Source organism: Protobothrops mucrosquamatus, unplaced genomic scaffold, assembly GCF_001527695.2.
Source record: "Protobothrops mucrosquamatus isolate PMUCROS unplaced genomic scaffold, P.Mucros_1.0 scaffold665, whole genome shotgun sequence".
NCBI lineage: Eukaryota > Metazoa > Chordata > Lepidosauria > Squamata > Viperidae > Protobothrops > Protobothrops mucrosquamatus.
In genome coordinates, this window is record NW_015386953.1 from 621,565 (window position 1) to 641,098 (window position 19,534).

The 19,534-nt window shown below is 37.4% G+C and overlaps 1 protein-coding gene across 1 annotated transcript in view; it reads left to right on the forward strand.

Moving 5' to 3' along the window:
• The first annotated feature begins 355 nt into the window (after nucleotides 1-355).
• The window catches only part of PTPN14 (protein tyrosine phosphatase non-receptor type 14), a 65,286-nt gene continuing 46,107 nt past the window's right edge, over nucleotides 356-19,534 (forward strand). The window contains exons 1-2 of the mRNA XM_015818016.2: nucleotides 356-668; nucleotides 6,149-6,318. Coding sequence (XP_015673502.1) covers nucleotides 495-668; nucleotides 6,149-6,318 — 344 coding nt within the window. The 5' untranslated portion in view covers nucleotides 356-494. The remainder of the gene's footprint in view (nucleotides 669-6,148; nucleotides 6,319-19,534) is intronic.

Below are 19,534 nucleotides of genomic sequence, written 5' to 3' on the forward strand. Positions count from 1 at the left end.
AGCCAGGTTACGAGAATATTTGCATCCCCAAAATGGAATTCTGTTTGCAAATCGCCATTGATACAGATAGTCTGGTGGTCTTTCTAATCCTGTTTTCAATTTCTGTCCTTCTGCCTTAGTGGGTATGCTTCTTTTCTCTAGTCCAGAACTGAAGAAGGAAATAATTAGTAGTAGACAGGGAGTTCAAAGAGAACATGTACCATACAGTGTTTCTTCAAAGAAAATTTGTGGGTTTGGCCAATGGTCTGAAGTATCTTTGAAAGCCAACAGCTGTTACTGCCCCAAGGGAAAAATCCTTTCCCAGCCAACTCCATGACAATTAACCACACATTGCATTGCTGTTTTTCAGGATATTGCTGGAGTATCCACCTTTGGCATGGGCAACCTTTTGCAAACCTGGAGGAGAATTGCTGGAAATAGAGGAACAGCATTCAAACCTTCCTTACTAAGAAGATCCAAGGTGTGAGAAGGATAGCTGCTTTAGCCCAGCAGACATGCCTTTTGGGCTGAAATTGCGAAGGACTCGACGCTATAATGTCCGGAGCAAGAACTGTTTCATGACCCGGATTCGACTGTTGGACAACAGTGTGATTGAGTGCACATTGTCTGTGGAGAGCACTGGGCAAGAATGCTTGGAGGCTGTGGCTCAGAGGTTGGAATTACCAGAGGTGAGGATAACCCAGGAAAAGACCATCTGTAACTTGCCGCTCAGTATATTTTTAGCTCAGGCTGTTTGTCATTTGGAATCTGTTTATTAGAATCATGTTATTCTTGGAATCGGTCCAATCTTGTCACCGAATGGAACTTTGGCAAATGTTCCTTGCTTACCCAAACATCAGGGCAGTCTATTACATACAGTTTGGATTGTGATTCAGTGTTATTTCCTGTCAGGATGAAACTCTAATATGAAAGGGAGCATCTTTTTTTTTTTTTACTATAAGCAAAAGACTGCTTTACACTTGGAGTGGATAACAATACAACCACATTCACGCATGACATCAGACCACTTTTATAAATGAGGGTTGCTTTAAATATGAAATATTTGCTGGAAGAAGTGTCTTAAAGTCCATTTTTCTTCTGTTTCATTAAACAATCCATGAGATGTAAAGCTGATTCTAGCAGTGTACAGTCCACTCTAGTGTATGTTTCGAAAGTCAGCTAATTCTCCGTGAAATATACTGGAGTTTCAACATGAATCTCAATTCAGTGCTATTACAAGTCAGATTTTATTGCCACAAGAGTCTAAAGTACAATAACTGTTTCCCCTTAAGCAGGGGTGTCAAACTCGCAACGTCACGTGACGTGACATATCGTGACTTTTTTTCCATTGCCGGCAATGGGGTGGGCACAGTTTCACCATGACGCATCCAGCCTGTGGACCGGCAGTTTGACACCCTTGCTCTTAAGGGAAGAAATAGTGCCTCTTTAGCCTGTAAATCAGCCTGGAGATCAGCATTTGAAATTTAGTGACAAGCTGATGAATAATAGTGGTATAATTGCCCACCTAGTTTTTTAAAAGGTTACATGAATGTTACGAGTGACTTTATTTAAAAAAAAACATAAAAGGAGAGACAACAGTATAGTCCTGCTCTCTGGTAATGTCATTATGTCAGTACTTTCGACCCACCCCTGCAGCCCTCAGTCGTCTATTTTTATTTTAAGCAAGAGGTTGTTCCAATAGCATCAGTAGGGGGCAGCCCTACCTCAAAGTGTGCTTTATCCTTCTGGAACTCCGTAAAAGTTGCAAAAGTGCCTTTGATAGGACAGGACAGGACAGGACAGAACGGAACAGAACAGACATGGTCTGCACTTGCTTTAAAAGATATCTCAATTAGCCTGGAAGCTTTCTATTGGGTGCAAATGTTTATATGAATAAAATTTGTGCTCTCTGGGGAATAGTGTAAATTATACCCCAAGAGAGTAAGCAATTTTTTCAGTCATTATCTAAAATGAAACCATAAAGTTTATCTTATAGGTAGTCCTTGTTTTATGATTATAATTGGGACTAGAAAACTGGTTATAAGTCCTTATGGGCATAAGCTGAGGCACGCCGTGACCTGAAGTAATTTTTTTGGTCTTTTTCACAGTGGTCATTAAGTGAATGGTGTGGTTGTTAAGGGAAACCATTCATTTGAAAGAGGATTTTTGCTGAAACCAACAAAAGTTTTGTGAATCACAGATGCTGCAACGTGTGTGTTTTGTCTGTGTCTGTGACAACTATTTATAATGGCCGAGGGTGCTTTATAGACTGTATAAAGTACCTGTTTGGTGGCTGTGGTAACCTAGAACTATCATAAAATGACCAGTTTTAAGTCAATGTTATCTATAAAATTTGTATATATACTAATTCTTTTTTTCCAGCAGACATGGACTACATTCCGTACATTGTAGATATGCATTCTTTGATATGCATATTGTATTTACTAAAAATATTTTGTAACACCTGCATCCAACTTTTCAAAGCAATGACGAGCAAGGGTTAATAATGTTATTGCTATTGTAAAATACTAAAATATCATAACAGTATAATGCTTCTGGTATAAGTAGTAAATGCTAATTTGTTTTTCAAATGAAAATGCTTAGGAAAATGAAAATGGCTAAAATTGCTGCCAGGTAAATGATTATACAAGTGCTGAGTGTATCTTCTTAGGGAAGGTAGTGCATTTATCAAAGAGATTGCTAATGCCAAAATACCTCCCTTCATCTTTTGATAGAGTAGTTCTTCTAATACCAAAAGATGCTTTGGTGTGGGGAGAGAGACACCTTCAAACTTTTGAATCCTAATTATTTAAGGCTTATAGTTCTAACATGAATTAGAATATACGCAATCCACGAAATACAGAATTGACATGAATAAGGCTGCTTCTACCAGTTAATTCTTTAGTGATTCTGTTCAATGTTTTTGACCTCCAATAGCCCTGTATTAGTACTACTAGGCAGGTATGAGAGATTGATTTCATGGCTAGGAACAGTTACAAATGGTGAATGAATGAAAACTTACTTTAAAAATAACTTACTTTAAAAATAGCTTTGGGGCACTGAGATTGCCTGAGGTTCTCGTACCCAGGCTGGATTTAGGAGTATCTTCAAGTTAAAATCTTGCTATTTGAATGTATGTTCATCTACACCCATAATAAATGAAACACAAGATTGCTGGACAAAGGATGATCAGCCTCACGCAGCCTGCCTCTTTTCAAAATTCAGTTTCATTTTATTGCCCCTAATCCAGCTCGCGATTGAGTCCAAGCAGAGGTCCATTGTTCAGTCTCACCCACTTAATGGCAAAGAGAAAGAGCAGCATACAGGCTACAAATTCATCTCACTCCAAAATGTGGATGTTCATGTACACATTGAAAAAACAAAATCATGCAAAGGCAATTGTTGTAGACACCAGCAAATACCTTTCCCACCTCAAGCCAGCTTTCTAAAACCCAGCTCTGCAGGTGGGAGCGGCACTGTGCTTCATTCCACAGAGTTGGGCCAAAAGGTTTCAATGGTATGAAACAGCTAAGAATACTGTAGAATGTTTTGATCTTGTGTTTTAACCATGACATGTTTCTAATAAGTTGCTTTGGAGGCTGTACACCGTCGGCAGTACTGTGATACTAAAGAATTTTCTTCTTCGCTGAACAATAACCCTGTATGAGGCCCTGTTCTCTTTACAGATGATGCCAAAATATAATGAATGAGACTTCAGTTATTTAATTTTTTTCACTAAGAAGATAATGGAAATAAACATTAATGTTCCTATGGGACAAATAAGACAACGAGGGCTTTTCTTTCTGTCTTTCACCCTGTATATTCTTGTAGGCAGTGTAGATGGACGTTTGATTTGCTGCCTGTACTGCTTTGGAAGGGTAGGGTTTTGACATCATTTAAGTTCAAGTCATGGACTTATTGCTAATCCAGTTAATAGTTGGTCAACATTGTTGCTATGTATAATTCTGGTTTTTGTTTTTTTAAAATGAGCAAGGCCAAAGGAAAAATCAGAATTATATATAATAAGCTAGGAACGATAACTAAAAGCATGATAAAATAGCTGGCATGCAGGCCCTGGAACTCATTTTATCTCTGTGCTCTTTTAGTTGTGACCTATTATTCAGTTCCCCAGTTAAGATATAGGTTAAAGATATGGGTTAAAGATACAGAATGAACTACATGGCATTCCTGCATTCCATTCCAGGCCAAATCCTCCACCACAACTTGGTGTAGTCATCACAAAAATGTTTGAAGGTACACAAGGAGCAGCTTTCTTTACAACCACAATTGCTTGCCAAGCACCAAGAATTTATAGTCATTCATTTTTTCTTGGAATGCTGGATAAGCTTCAGATGATACATTTTGTTTTTGTTAGTTTGCTTCTGGAATCTCTTCTGATGACTTTTGTGTTACTGCATTGTAGTACATTTTTTAAAAATGCTATCAAAACCTGCTGCTGTTTAAAAGCTGTTCTGAATTACTCTACAGCTCTAGCTTTCTTCCAACTGATCTAAGTTTTAACCACATGTCATTTTGGATAATTGGCAGCCTTTTATCACAGCTGATACAGGAAGCTTGGATTTTGGTTGATAGATGTAATAACATTTATTGCTATGCTTGTTTTCACTTTTCCCCACAAACAATTTTGGCACCATATTTTTATTGAGATCTGTGCCATTTGATTTTGAGAAGGAAATGCAACTCCAGAAGATTTAAATTAAAAAAGGTCTACGAATATTTAGATTACATCAGATTTCTGTTATATTTCATATCTAGCAAAAATTATGAGTTCCACCAATTATTTTATGATGAATTTTTCTTTATATCCTAAACTGAGACCTTTTCAGCCAAGGAATTGAAATTTTAATCATTTTCTGAAGGTCCTCAAAATCCTGTTTTTTCTTTAACCTCTTTTTAAATATGATTGTTGTTATTGGTAAGACCTAAATGCCAGATTAAATCAGAGTGACATTATGAAAACAGGCAACATGAAGATAGGAGAAGGGAGGTGTGTTGGATATGTTAGCCACCTTGATTTTATTTGTAAAAATAAGAAAGGCAGGATATAGATAAAATAAATAAAAAATAAAGTAAACACGACCTTCATACACTAGAATACCTCTGAATTCCTTCCTAAGAGCTGGTGGTTCTTCGAAATAAAAATCTTTCTCCCAAATCAGAATAGTCATATACCATTGGAAGATTTCAGTAATTAAGGGAGGGAGAGTGAAGCTGGGAAATATTGTTAACCTGCTTATGAGCCCAATAACTGGTAATGGCTGTCCAAGATTACAGCTTCAGGTCTTCCCCATTATTTGCTGCCTGAACCTTTTAATTGGCAATGCCAAGGATTGAAGCTAGTCATTCTGTATTTTACTGCTGAAGATTGGCATTTAAATGGCTATTTGGGAGCTGAAGTGTTTACATAAATGTTTATTTAAATATACAAGACTATGGTTTGAATATCTTAAAACAAATCTTTGGGATGCTTGGATGATGAAGTATTTCAAAATGTTTTCCTTGTCAAATTGTCTTTGTCCTTACGGTCTTGCATGTTGCCCAGCCTCCAGCTACCAGGAAAATGTTTCCTGTCCTAAGTGAGCCAGGTAGGTTTGGGGGTACACACCTCCAAAGGGATTACATGATCATCTTGGCCCTGATTAAAAGATATTTGGGGTGACTTCTGGGTTAGGGGATTTCAGCTGCATCACTTCCATAATTCCTATATAATATAATTGCTATAATTACAATAATTCCTATATTCACATCTGTAATGACATTTTTCCTTGCTGCTACATATATATTTAGTGTGTGTTGTATTGTAAATGTTTTTAATTGTTTTGTAGTTGTTCACAGCCCAGAGTCACTTGCTTGAGATGGGTGGCTATAGAGATTGAATAAATAAATGAAATAAATAAAGTAATTTTCAAGAGCTTATTTTAAGATCCCAGATGTACTGAATCCCTTGCAAAGGTCAAATGGCCTGTGAAACACCATCACAGGTCCAGAAAGACCTGTGAATTCATTCTCCAATTTGCATAGTAACAGTTAGAAAGCATGTTCGGGTGGAAATACAAGGGAAAAGGGAAAAAAAGAGAAACTTTTATTGTTTGTAAATGTGACCAAATAATAACTTTTTTGTTTGTTTTTAAACTTTTTCTCTCTGTAGACACACTATTTTGGCCTTTGGTTTCACAACAAGAGCCAGCAAGTGCGATGGGTGGAACTGGAGAAACCTTTGAAAAAGCAGCTGGACAAGTTTGCCAGCGAATCTTTGCTTTTCTTTGGGGTCATGTTTTATGTGCCCAGCGTTGCCCTCCTGCAGCATGAAGTCACAAGGTATCCGTTGCAAAGATTGTTCACTTTTCTTTGCTGCCACAAATATTTTCTTGCTGAGATGTCTCTTAGAGATCATGATTTGCAATTCAGAATTTTGCCTTGATATTGTATTTCCTCTCTTGCCTGTTACAGATTTTCCCTTTTCTTGTTAACTTTTAAACATAGGTTAGCACTTAATAGGTCTACTTAATATCTTAATTAGGTTCCTGCCTAATCTCGATCTGCAGATTGTCTTCAAACTCAGCTTTGAAAATCATTGTTGTGTAGCAAGCCAATTCTTCATAGTACATGGTAGTACAGATCCTACTGTTACTGAAGACTCCATGTTTCTATCTGGTAGAAACTATGGTGATCCACATTGATCTTATACTATTGTATGCCATCCTAAACAGACACACAGGATTGAACAATACGCTATTTATAAATAAGGTTTTTATTTCCTTCGAATCAATGTAAAGAATTTGAATTGTATAATTAAGAAAGTCCACGTGTAAGCCATGCAGGTGAACGCCTTTATATTTATGAATATAAATTAGCAGAATAACTTAAGAGTTAAGGGAGAATATTTGCTTGGGTTCTGCTTATATTTGCCTATAAATGCCTTGTTTATTCAGCCTTTTTAATAGGACACACAACATAGTTTCCCTTCCCTATCTTTATAAGATCTCTAAATGGATAATTTTGGAAATGAATCATTTCATGTATTTTCTGTTCTCTTCATAGAAATCTATTTTCTTCAGTGGAATCACCACTGAACATTACAATTGCATGGAAACCCTGAAAATACAGTAGCAGCTTCCTTATCCCTGGGTTCTACAATGATAGCAGCGTAAGGCACGCAGTAGAGGTGACAAGCTCACATCCTGTCTCTGGCAAGGAAGCAACTGCCTGATTCTGTTTTCCCTGCCAGGAAACTTGTCCTTGCAAGTTCTTGCTATTATCTCAGATTTGTGTTGTAGCATGCCAGCCACTGTGCTTTGGAGAGGTATTGCATCATATGTGCCTGCTCTTGCTAGAATAGTAAGAATGCTGTTACTTGTATGTCATTGTTGCACTTAAGGCAACTTCTGGTGGAACCCTTCTAATTGAAACTGTGTCTTGTAGTGGGAGATAGGACTTGGCTTATTGCTGTTACTTGCAATTTTACACAGGATTCAAATATGACTCAGGAGTCAGTAATCTATTCTGGTCCAGAGCATAATAGAATGGACTTGTGCAAAGTCTCATGTGCCCTAATACTTCATACAGGTTCTCCAGAATGTTGTGATGAGATGTTGGCAGTGCCTTTTTGAGGTCCAATTGGATATTCTGGTGCCATATCAACTATATTGATAACTCATTGCAATCCTAAACAATTTAGGAAGGCTTTGTCTGAAAACACCTTCATTAGGAACAGGCTAGGCAATTGATATAAAATGCAATATTTTGATTGCTGGCGTGAATTAGGCATTGTTGTCATATTAAAACTGATTTTCATTTTTTACATATTAAAACTGTTATTTCTTCCGATGATCAGTTCAAAGTGTAGTTCTGAATGAGGTCTGATAATTATTTGAGGTCGATTTGCATCCCTGACCTAATAAAGCTAGTCAGGCAGGCATAAAGCTGAGATGTCTCTGTGCAGTGTCCCATATATCGAATGCCATGCCCCAAGGCATAGAAATTTATTTCCATTGCCTCTGTAGTCTATTGGCAATTAAGAATTTCTTTTTTAAAAAAGCATTGGATCTTGCTGTTGGCCCGTTTTGTAGTGATTGATTATTGGTTTTGCTGCTGCTTTTGCACTGGTCCCAGGATTTTTTCAGAGAGGGGGAAGTAATATATAAGTCTAAGTGCTATTGCTATTGCTAGTTAGTAGGGTCATGATCTGGAGAGGCTTTGCTGCTTCAGAATTTCAACAACTTGCCATTACTGAGGGAAGCTGGAATTCTCTGTATGAACAATTGTACAGGAGAGTATCAGCCTGAGAAAATAGGGTTTCTGTGCTTTCAGTTCAGCCACTTGTTTACTGAATTTGGGTCCTTCCTGGGTTATGAAAGTGGCCAGGGAGGTGACCCACAGTTGGGTCTATGCTGTGGTGGCAGCTTCTTGAAAGAGACAATAGTGCACCCCCTCCTCAAGAGTCCATCTTCCAACCCAACAGTCTTCAATAACTATTGACTAGTATCCTACCTTCCCTTTTTGGGAAGATTGTTGAGAAAGTGGTCTATGAGCAGCTGAGGAGAACCCTGGAGGAAATGTATTATCTAGATCCATTTCAGTCAGGCTTTAGACTGGATTTAGTACTGAGACAACTCTAGTTATAGTTTTAGATGACCTGTGGCAGAGCTGGAAGGTAGTGGAGCATCCATTCTTCTGTTCCTTAATCTTTTATTGACTTTCTATATCAGTGTTTCTCAACCGTGACAATTTTAAGCATTGCTGGCTGTGGAATTCTGGGAGTTTAAGTCCACATGCCTTAAAATTGTCAAGGTTGAGAAACACTGTTCTATATTATCAAACATGGCAAGCCAGTTGTGTGGTTGGGGATTGGGAACCCTGTTTTACAATGGTTCTCTTCCTTTCTCTGGGGCCAGCTCCAGTTGATTGGTTTAGATAGGATCCTTAAGGGTTCTGTTCTGCCTCCCCTCCTTCATTTTATTTACATGAAACCACTGGGCAAGGTCGTCTTCCAATTTGGGGTTTGATATCATTTCTACTAGAAAAACCCAAATATTGCTGAGGGAAATCAATTTGTCATGGAGGAGTACACTAAGGTTCTTACATAGCAATGTGAGAAACTGATCACTAATTAGAAAGAAGCATCATTTGCAATTATTGCAGCCAGAGTCAGTTACTGACTCTAAGGACATACAATGTTTTTTCACATTGACACATAATGAATGTAACAAAGATAAAAGTTTGGTATTATTTGTTCCATCAAATTCACTTTCTACATCTGTAGAGGTTTAGAGTAAGCTCTGATAACATTCGTTTCATTTTGATAATATTTACAGATCTGCAAAAATTCAGAAAGTCTGAAAAAGGGTGTTTCACTGAATTATAATTGTCAATTTAAAAGTTGCACAAACTTGTTCGTCTCTTAGTATTTTGAAGTGACTCTAAACTGTACATTTCACTCATCTGTCTTGTGAATTCCATTTTATCTGCATTTTCCTTGCCAATCTCATTGTTCATGTCTCTAATCAGGATTGATTTTCCCAGAGTTATCATTTCCTCCCTGGACATAAAATGAAGAATTTGTAATGTGCTCCATGTTCTGTCATTGTTTACCTATCAGCACCCGGTTCTCATCCTGTGATTCCTACTTTCCTCAAAAGTGAGGCAGGATGACAATCTGTTTTGCTGTGGTAACAGAATATAAATCAAAAAAGAAAAACAGCCACATTCCCCCCACCCCCTTTTCCTGCAAGGAAAAAGACACTCATAGTTTCCTCAGACATTTTGCTTTGGTTTTTATACATTTCACATGGTTTCAAAGAGCTGCAGTGGGAAATTATAGTGGTTACAGCTTTTAAAAGAAATGCATTCAAAATTCTGTGGATGAAGGAGATGGCCCTTTTCTTTTCTCTTTTTCTTTTCCCCTTTTTATTACTTATTTACCACATGTGTAATCCATCTTTTCCTCAGGAGCCCAAAGATATGTCCATAATACTCTCTTTTTCTCTATCTCTTTCTCTTCCTAATGTTTCTCACAACAGCAGCTCTGGGAGGGACCTTAGGCCGAGATAGTTGGCCCCAAATCTCCCTGAGTGTCCATGGATTGAGGGTAGATTTGAACTTAAGTCTCCCTACTTCTTAGTTTGACATCTTAATCACTATATTATACTGGGGTCAGGTGGGGTTCTAGATGTTTTTTGTTCAGTGTTTTGCGTCTGAACTAGTCTGTTTACTTCTTCCATGCTATGTATAGGACCACAGGAGAAAGTGTGTTGACTGTGGAATTAGATCTATGACTATGACTATCTGATACCTTACAATAAACATCTCCTTCATACTTAGTGATACCCTTAAAACATACAAGTATTCTTCCTTCCTTCATTTCTTCCTTCCTGCCTGCCTGCCTTCCTGCCTGCCTGCCTGCCTACACACATACACATACACACACACACACCCCTTACTCAGGGAGTACGATTTGCAGCAGCAGTTTTTTCAATGAAAAACTTTTCCTGGTTTTACTCTTCTGTGAGTAAAGTCAAGCAGATGTCTAGAGCAGGGGTGTCAAACTGCCGGCCCATAGGCCAGATGCATCATAGCGAAATCACATCCACCCCATTGTCAGCAATGGCAAAAAAGTCACGATACTTTGCAACATGTCACATGACATTGCGAGTTTGACACCCCTGGTCTAGAGAATGATCCTCTCAAGGCAACTCTGCAGGGAAAATGGAGGGGATTGGAAGAGAAGAAACATCACTCTCGCCCCTTACTCTTTGTGGTCCAAATAAATTGTGGTTTTCCCCATGTCTAACATCTAAAGCCTCCCTTCTTACTCTGTGATTTTAACAATTGCTTTTAAATGAATATCTGTTTAAATTAGGTTACCTACTTTTACAGTCTGCCTTTGTGATAGCAACTATCAGGGGTGTTAAATTATGATGGCTGTTCCAAGTGTTTTTCTTTTCAGACTTGCTCATAAATTTTGTTTTTGTCAGAGAACAATGAGTGCTCCTGTATTTTTCAGAACGGAAAGTAGGGCTCATGTTACATTAAACATGTCAGTAGAAAAGGATCTTAATTGCATTATGAAACATGCCAAGAGAACAGTAGGATATTCTTATTAACAACCAAATTTGTGTAATACAACATTAATACTGATATGAGCAATATGGAAAAGACATTACTGCAGGTAGTCCTCAACATACAACAGTTCATTTAGGGACCATTTGAAATTACAATGGCACTGAAAAAAGTGACTTATGACCATTTTTTACATTTATGACTGGCAGCATCCCCATGGTCACGTGATCAAAATTTGGATGTTTGACAACTGGTTCATATTTATGATGATTGCAGTTTCCTGGGGTCATGTGATCCCCTTTTGCAACCTTCTGACAGGCAAAGTCAATCTGGAAGCCAGATTCACTTAACAACCGTGTTACTAACTTAAACAACTGCAGTAATTCACTTAATAACTGTAGCAAGAAAGGTCATAAAAAGGGGAAAAATTCACATAACAAATGTCTCACCTAGCAACAGAAATTTTGGGGTCAATTGTGGTCATACGTCAAGGGCTACCTGTACTATTATTTATTTATAATAATGCTATAATATTATGAATATTTACCAATGATCAATACAAGTCGGAAAAAAAGCACAGCAGTTACAAAATTTCATGCAAGAAAATTAGTTCAGAGATTAACAGCCAATTATTAAAATGAAAACAAGCTAAACACAGCAAGCGTGCATGTTTAAGAAGCATGCATATTTAAAACATCGCCCTGCAATGCAACCAAGCAGGTATACATCCATAATTAAAATAAAATAAAATGGATATGAATATAGGAGCTATCAAGATTAATGAGGGTGAGTTGGTATAACTAGACTCTGTATTAACCAAAACTAACTTATCAAAACAAGAGGTATTTCAATTCCTTGTAAAGGCCACTATACTTTCACAAAATTGAAGAGAGGAGGGGGGCGTAGCTGATTACAGAGTCTTTTAAATCCTGGATAATATATCATGGAGTCCTACTCAAAAGAATGTAAGAGCAAATAAGATTGTAGGGAGAAATAAGAACTGGCAGATACCAGCAAGGTTGTGACCAGAGGCTCTAAACACAAGCATCACTATGGGCTCTGATTCAAATGAGAAGCCTATGGGGCTTCTGGGCTCTGATTCAAATGAGAAGCCTATGGGGATCCCTAAGCTGTAATATAGTATAAGAATAATATAGAAGGTCTGGAATAGTCCAGATGTCTCTGTTCTGAACTGTGATCAGGGGATAAATATTAGAATTCAGAACACTTATAGATGAGGGGGTCTAGATGTGAAATATCCATGGTAGTCTCCTCTGTCTGGTTCCTAGAAGTTTGCTCAATATAAATATTTGCTGTAAAATGACAAAGCTAACACCAGTCAAGCCTTGCAGCCAAGGCTGAAAGTGAAGGAAGAAGATGTCATTTGGGAGTCCCAGAAATGAGAATGGCACCATAGAATATGGTCTCAGGCTGAGACATTGCAGTCTCCTATCTTGCAGTAGACGTATGAGTGGCTGCTTTTTCACTTTGGTGAGGTACTTATAGCATGAAGGGGATGTGCACCTTACTGGGGCAAAAAGACAACATGACGTGCCACAGAAAGGTGCTTCATGATATCTTCCAACTTCAATCAGCTTTTTCTATAGATTGAAGAGATTTCGGTCCAGCACATGTGCAGAAAACTCCTTCAAATACTGGAAGTGCCACTCAAATGTTAAGGTAGCCTTGGAGCAATGTGAAATATAAATGGCATGCTGCTTTACTTTTAGAAAGGGACTATATATAATACAGTGTCAAGGGGATATTTGAAAGATTTTTCCACATGCAAGTGGGACGGAAGTCTGTATAGAGCAGGTGGTTTATTTGTAGTGGGTGGTATTTCGGAGAGTGCTGTTCATGTGTTGGAGTTAATTCTATGCTTTTAGGTTCTTTTCATTATTTTGAATTCTTTTACAGAGTTAGAGTTTTATCTCGTGACCTTCAGAGTGACAACGCCTTCAAGGCCACAATTCTATGTTCATAAAATAAATTGCTGAGGATTGTAACTTTTTCTCCCTGCTGACTTCCTCCAGTGAATGGAGAGCTTGTTCTCATTGTTGATTATTGAAAAAAGAGTTATTTATGCCAGAAACTTTAAAATGCCATTAATTCTTTATTAGGTTGTCAGACTTGGAGGAAAATGTCTTTATAATGAATGTTGCAGAGATATAGGCAGGATATTGGAAACCTTTCAGTTGTACATCTCCTACAAAAGGCAGGGGATTCTTTTTCTGCACCATATGTGTCTATAGAGAATTTATAATATTTAATATATGTTTATCTTGGAGTTTTGATTTTCTTGTGAATCATTCAAGTCACTAGATACATAAGACAGCCTAACTTCATTATATTCGCTGTATTTATAATGCATTTTACAATTGCATATACAATTCATAGCTTTGTGGGATTTGATTTATATCATTCCTATATATCAGATGTGTAACCTAAACTCCCTGAATTTCAAAGCGTACTAAAATGGGAGGGGGACCCTATAGGTTCAGAAAATGAGAGGGGTGCAGGCATTGAGTTCAAAGTCCTGATCAACAGTTGCATATTCTCTGGTTTCATGTGAAAATGTCACATAGAAGAAGCAGAAGAAGACAAATGATGTTTGACAGAAAGACTTCATGGTTTTGGAGAAAAAAGCCTTTGGACTTGGCCAATATCCTTACTTGGCAGATGAAGGAATTAAGTGGGAGTCTGGGATTGGGGGTGGAGTGGGAGTAAGACATATAGAAATGGTTGAAATGGTGACTCTTGGACACTAAAGTTTCACAGGCAGGAAATCTATGGAAGTAGCCAGAAGCTATGGACTAAATCACAATGGATATAGTGGGAAGATAATAGGTATGAAGGACTAAAGGGTACTAAGACTATAGGTATACACCAAATTTTCCAAAATCTGTGTTGCTCAAGCAAGATTCAGGTCAAGCAGGAGATCCTTTAAACATATTCCATACATGAACTATTCAGTGACCTATTTAGGTAGACCAAGGACTCAATTTAGATCCCTAAAAGGGTTTACAGAAATTGCCAAGAGTTTGTCATCTAAATTGCAGTGCTTTCCATTTAGAGGGCCTGCATAAAGATGCAGTAGCGAGTAAGAAGACCAGGGTTTGGAAGATTTTTTTTTCTATTCTAAGATTTTATCTCTTCATTCATGACATATATATTCTTCTTCAAGATTTGCATAATACTCCATCTTTCAGTTTGCTGTCACAACTACATACTTGTAAAATAGATTAGTAGATTCTGAGAGACATTGACAGTCCCAGGATCTGACAATCCCAGTGAGCTCCGTTGCAAAGTATAGACTTGAACTTGTATCTCCCCTGTCCTAACCCAGCAGTCTAATAATCACAGACTACACTTTTAGTTGCTTATTTATTCTGGCCTCTACTATATGTTGCCAAAAGGACATTTCCAATTCTGTTTCTTCTGTTTTCCATTTTTCTGTTTGGCTAACTTTAAAGTAAAAGTTTTGGACTGAATGGATGTAATTTGGCTTGTCTTTAGTTCATTTACCACATTCTGGCAAGTAGAGAGCAGTCAAATGAGTATAAATACATACATGCAAGTAATTAAATCAGTGCAGTCTCTTTATGACTTAATCAATAGTACTTACCATTTGGTTTCAGAAACCTCCTAAATGAAATCAAGTGCTTATCATCTGAATGAATTCCTTTGGGTGGCTGCTTTATATTATTGATTGATTACAGTGTATGCATATGTTTGTATGTTAGTTTTAAGCCTGAACTTGCTCAAAGGTAAACATAACTTTTTATGTTTTGCTCTTTTTAAGATTTGCTCTCATACGCTGCTCCAAAATGCACCCAGAATTTAACATTAAGGTTTTATTTTCCTGTTGTAAATGAAATAAAAGGTAAATTTTCTGTTTGACTTAAGATGTTTAGAGAACAAAGTGAATTGTAAACTAACAAACTCTGAAAATTACAGCTTAAGGAGATTTATGAAATGTTCATAGTTTCTAACAGACAGACAGACATTCCTGCTTTTGTGGCATAGTATTTACCTCCCTTCTGAATTAAATGTGAATAACTGGGAATGATCAGAAAAAGTTTTAGTGGGGAAAAGTAAGAAAGATTTTCTTCTGCTGGCTGCTTATTGAAACTCTTTCTCCAATTTGTTGGATTTACAATGGAAAAGAAAAAGCTGTTTTAACTTTACCTTTTAACTATATAACTACACAGAACTATATACTAAACAAGAAGGAATGACAGTCATAAGCAAGTTGTATTGGAAAAGATTGATACTTAAAGCAAAAAAAAAGTAAATCATCACAGTTATATGTTTTGTCAGGCCGTATATCTTATTTGCAACCTCATTGCAAGCAAATCTCAGTCCTCACTGTTGGACATATTTGACAAATAGCTTGTTAGATTGAATCAAATTATTTGTATTTCACTTTTATATATCAATTTCCCCAAACTTCCAGTGCTTTGCCATTTATGTGAAATCTCAGTTTCATTCCATGACAGATAATTCCATGTTATCTGAGTTCTATAAAAGTGGAAGCCTCATTGTTTAAGTTGTAACATCTATGTATCGACTTACAGTCTTATGGAATTGTGTACTCTATTTATACCCTTGATCTTTGCCAAGGAATTAGAGTAGATCCCAAGAGTTCTAGAAGCAATCATCCTACGTTTAAATTGCAAAGAAGGCTAAATATTAAAAAGTATGCTATAGTTTCCTTATATCTAATCCTTTTTTCATAGACTTCCCCAAACTTTTCAAAAATTACCCTTTTTATCTGGTGATCAATTTATTATTAATTGCACAAGACTTCTTTTGCCCTATGTAACTGATTTCTACCAGTCCAATCAACGTAACTCCGAACATAAATGTGATGTTCCATTTCCTAATTTGAAAACAATGCTGTAATGCAGGTGACTTGAAAATTGGGATTTAGTTAACAGCCTGTTGATCTGCAAGCCACAAAAGAATTCCATGCACTTGCCCAGACCTGTGGTATTTCTGTACAGGTTGGTGCTGTAATGAGCTATAAACACATACCTGAACTGGGCTGCTGGCACAAAGATGTCAGTTTTATGAAACCCCCTTTTGAGTGTTGACCAACATTTGCTAAAGGGCATCCATATAAAGCTCTGGAACATGAACACAGTGAAATTTTCTATCAAGTAAGCATGCTTAGAAACAATTTTAATACTATCATCAAGAGGGAAATGTTCTTCTGCTTTCTTTTTCGTTAAAAAAAAAGCTTCTTAGGACAGCTGATCAAGTATTCCTGCAGTTTCCTACAACACAGAATGTTGTGATGTTGTCTTAATCAGAATGTGAAAGTGTAGCCTTTTTGCAGGATGAGGATGAACCTCTGCCTTTCAGATTTCAATTCCCTTTCATGTTTCTTCTCCAAGTATGTGTGGGGATTCCAGGTCTTCTTTGTTTGATGTTTCCTTTGAACTATCAGTACCACTGTTCATGCTTACCTAGCAAACTAGGATTGTTTCTGCTTTTAAGAGAAAGTGAAAAAACATAATTTGCACCTTAGGATGAAATATCTTTCTACAACTTACCTGTAACTGGAGAGAAAGCTGTGGAGGGGGAGTGGAATGAAGGGAGTAAGACAAGACTACACCCCCTCAACACCTTGTTCTCATAGTGCCAAACCTTGATTTACAGAAACTTTCTTGGTGAAAATACAAAAAAAAAACGCCATAAAGGAGGTAAGGATGGAATTAACAGTAAAAATGCTATGACTCCCTCTGCTAAAAAGAAAATCTTTGGACATATTAAAAATAGAGAAGCTCTACTAAATAAGAGTCCAAAGCTCAGCATGGATAGTATCAACCTATTATGGAGATAAACCATTTTAAAGACATCTGTTCTTTTGGACTACCTTGCATTTTGTTCGACCTAACCTCTGAGATGCATTTAGCATGATGTGCGGGATCCAGCTTAACCATTAACCTGGCTGAATATTAGAGAAATCTTCAAACTGTTAATTCCCATTGCTTCCATATGTAATTCAATCTCCTTTTTCCCTGTACTGTAATAGTTGCCCCTTTCTGGGCAAGCAGAGGCATATTTTCAGATGACTCAGTTGCTGTTGGTGGAACAATTAAACTGTATTATGGTGAGCTAAGTTTCAAATCATGTGAGAGATTCTGCCCCTTAATCTACTACTGCCAAGCTGGAGGATAATAAGTACTTCAACTCATTTTGATTATGCGTAAACTGACCTGTCACCAGCCTAAAAGTATCAGCATGATATTCAGCTTCTGTTAAGTGAACCATAATTCTTCAAAACTCCTTGCCAGTTGAAGGTGAAGAACAAATTCTTCTTGGTAACAAGGACATGTTGGGAGATTTTTAAAAGCCAGATGCTTTAATTGGATTCCACTTTGTATTTCCTTAAAGTAACCAGATCCTCTGACCTGGTTTGTATAGAATTCTATCAGAACAAAATGAGTGGTTTCTTCCCTAACAACCCAGAATCATAAATAAAACTCACACTCTGACATATTATTGTGACTTATTATGAGAAGAGATAGCATCAGATTCTGTTTTATGAAGATAATTTTCATGGATTGCTTCATTTTCCTGGGTGATAGGAAGATACACAGGAGCACTGGGATTCTGACTTGTTCCTGATATTGTTACTTTCAGTGACATCCCAACCACTCTAGAAGAATGATTATACTTTGTATGATTGTAGGAACATATTTGAGATTGAAACTAGCGTTGTAGTACTGTAGTTAAGGCTGAATGTGAGGCTGCCCTTAAATACACTCAAAAGCTACAGCTGATCCAGAATGTAATGGTAGAGGTAGTGATGGGGGTGTCAGGAGTCACATAGATGTCCCTCCTGTTTTGTGAATTGCAATGGTTCATTGGGCTTCTGGATGCGATTCAGGGTGCTGCTTATCACCTATAGAGCCCTTCATGGCACAGGGCCTGACTACTTGTGGAGTCACCTGTCTCTGTGTGTTTGGGCCCATCTGATGAGGTTAGCTAGAGTGAACACACTCTGATTCCTATCCATTCAGCAACTTCACTGTGCAGGGCCCAGGAAATGTGCTTTCTTGGTGGCTCCCATCCTCTGGAAAGATGTCCCCCTGGAGATCATACTTTTTACACCTTAAATCGTTTTGTTTTTTAAAAAATTGGTTTAAAAAGTGGTTCTCACAGGCCTTAGCGCCAGGATAGTGGCTGAGCTCCTTCAGGATTTTTTGGTATCCTTTTCATCTTTCTCTGTTAGGGTTTGGTTGTATTCCCTTTTCTTTGATGTATCCGTTTTCTTTTTGATTATTTTTAAATTGTAAGCTGCCCACACAGTCAGGCAGACTCAAAATTGAAATAAATAATTAACTTAATTAATGTGATACAGTGGTGAAAACGTTGGATATGGATTGGAATCAGGTCCACCCTCAGCCTTGGGCAACCCACTCTCTCTCAGCCCAACCTACATCACGGGGTTGGTGTAGAGACACCTAAGAGGGAGAAATATATATGCCACCATGAGCTCCTGATTAAAGGTACATTATAAATCTAACAAATAAATAGATACACTCACATTTTTGAAATTAATTTGTTCTTACTATGAAAGGTACTCTGTACCTTTCCTTACAAAATCTCAAACTATAGGTAATGTATGTAAGAAAGACCTTGGGAGACAAGGCCGAAGAGATGCTGCCTGGGCAACAGTCAGATAAGAGACAGCATACTTCCAGCTGGGTAAAAGTTGAAGGAAGAAGCTCAGAAGAGACATTCCCTAATTTCTCAGGCTATAAAGAGATAGTAGGAGATTTGAATTTCCAGACTTGCAACATGGATACCAGCCTTACCAGGTAAAGCATACAGAATCAGGATCAGATGAACTAATTCTGTTTAATTATACAATTACATTCTGTAGCGGTGTACTCAGTTGAGCCATGGTGGTTAGAATGTCTATTTTAAATAACATTTCACACTACTACTATTGATGAGAATTACATTACTAAATATTTCTGGAATGGTCTCATTTTACCCTTACTTCTGTCCTGTTTCTCAAATGCATTGTGAAAGAAACCTCAACTAAAAATGAAATTGGGGGCAAGGTGACAGCATAAAAAACCACAGAGGCTCTCAGGAAATTAATCCAAAGACCCAGTTAAAGGGGGGAAAGGTTTTTCAGGGAGGACCCAGTTGGAATAACATAAGAGAAAAGAAAAAAATGTGTAAGAAGCTGGTCCCATCTCATATAAATGAACAACGAACGGAGCAGATTAACAGTTTGTTCCAGGCTAAATTTGTACTCAGATTAGGATTCTCTTGTTTTCAAATTATTGCCAGTCTGCTTTTCCCTTTTATTTATGCCATGCAAAATATTCATATCAATGTACAGACATATATTTAATGTACAGATACTAAAATATCCACTGTACATACATATTCTATCTCACTCATAGCATAAAGTATGCTACACATTGTTGTTTTTTAGGACATATTTTAT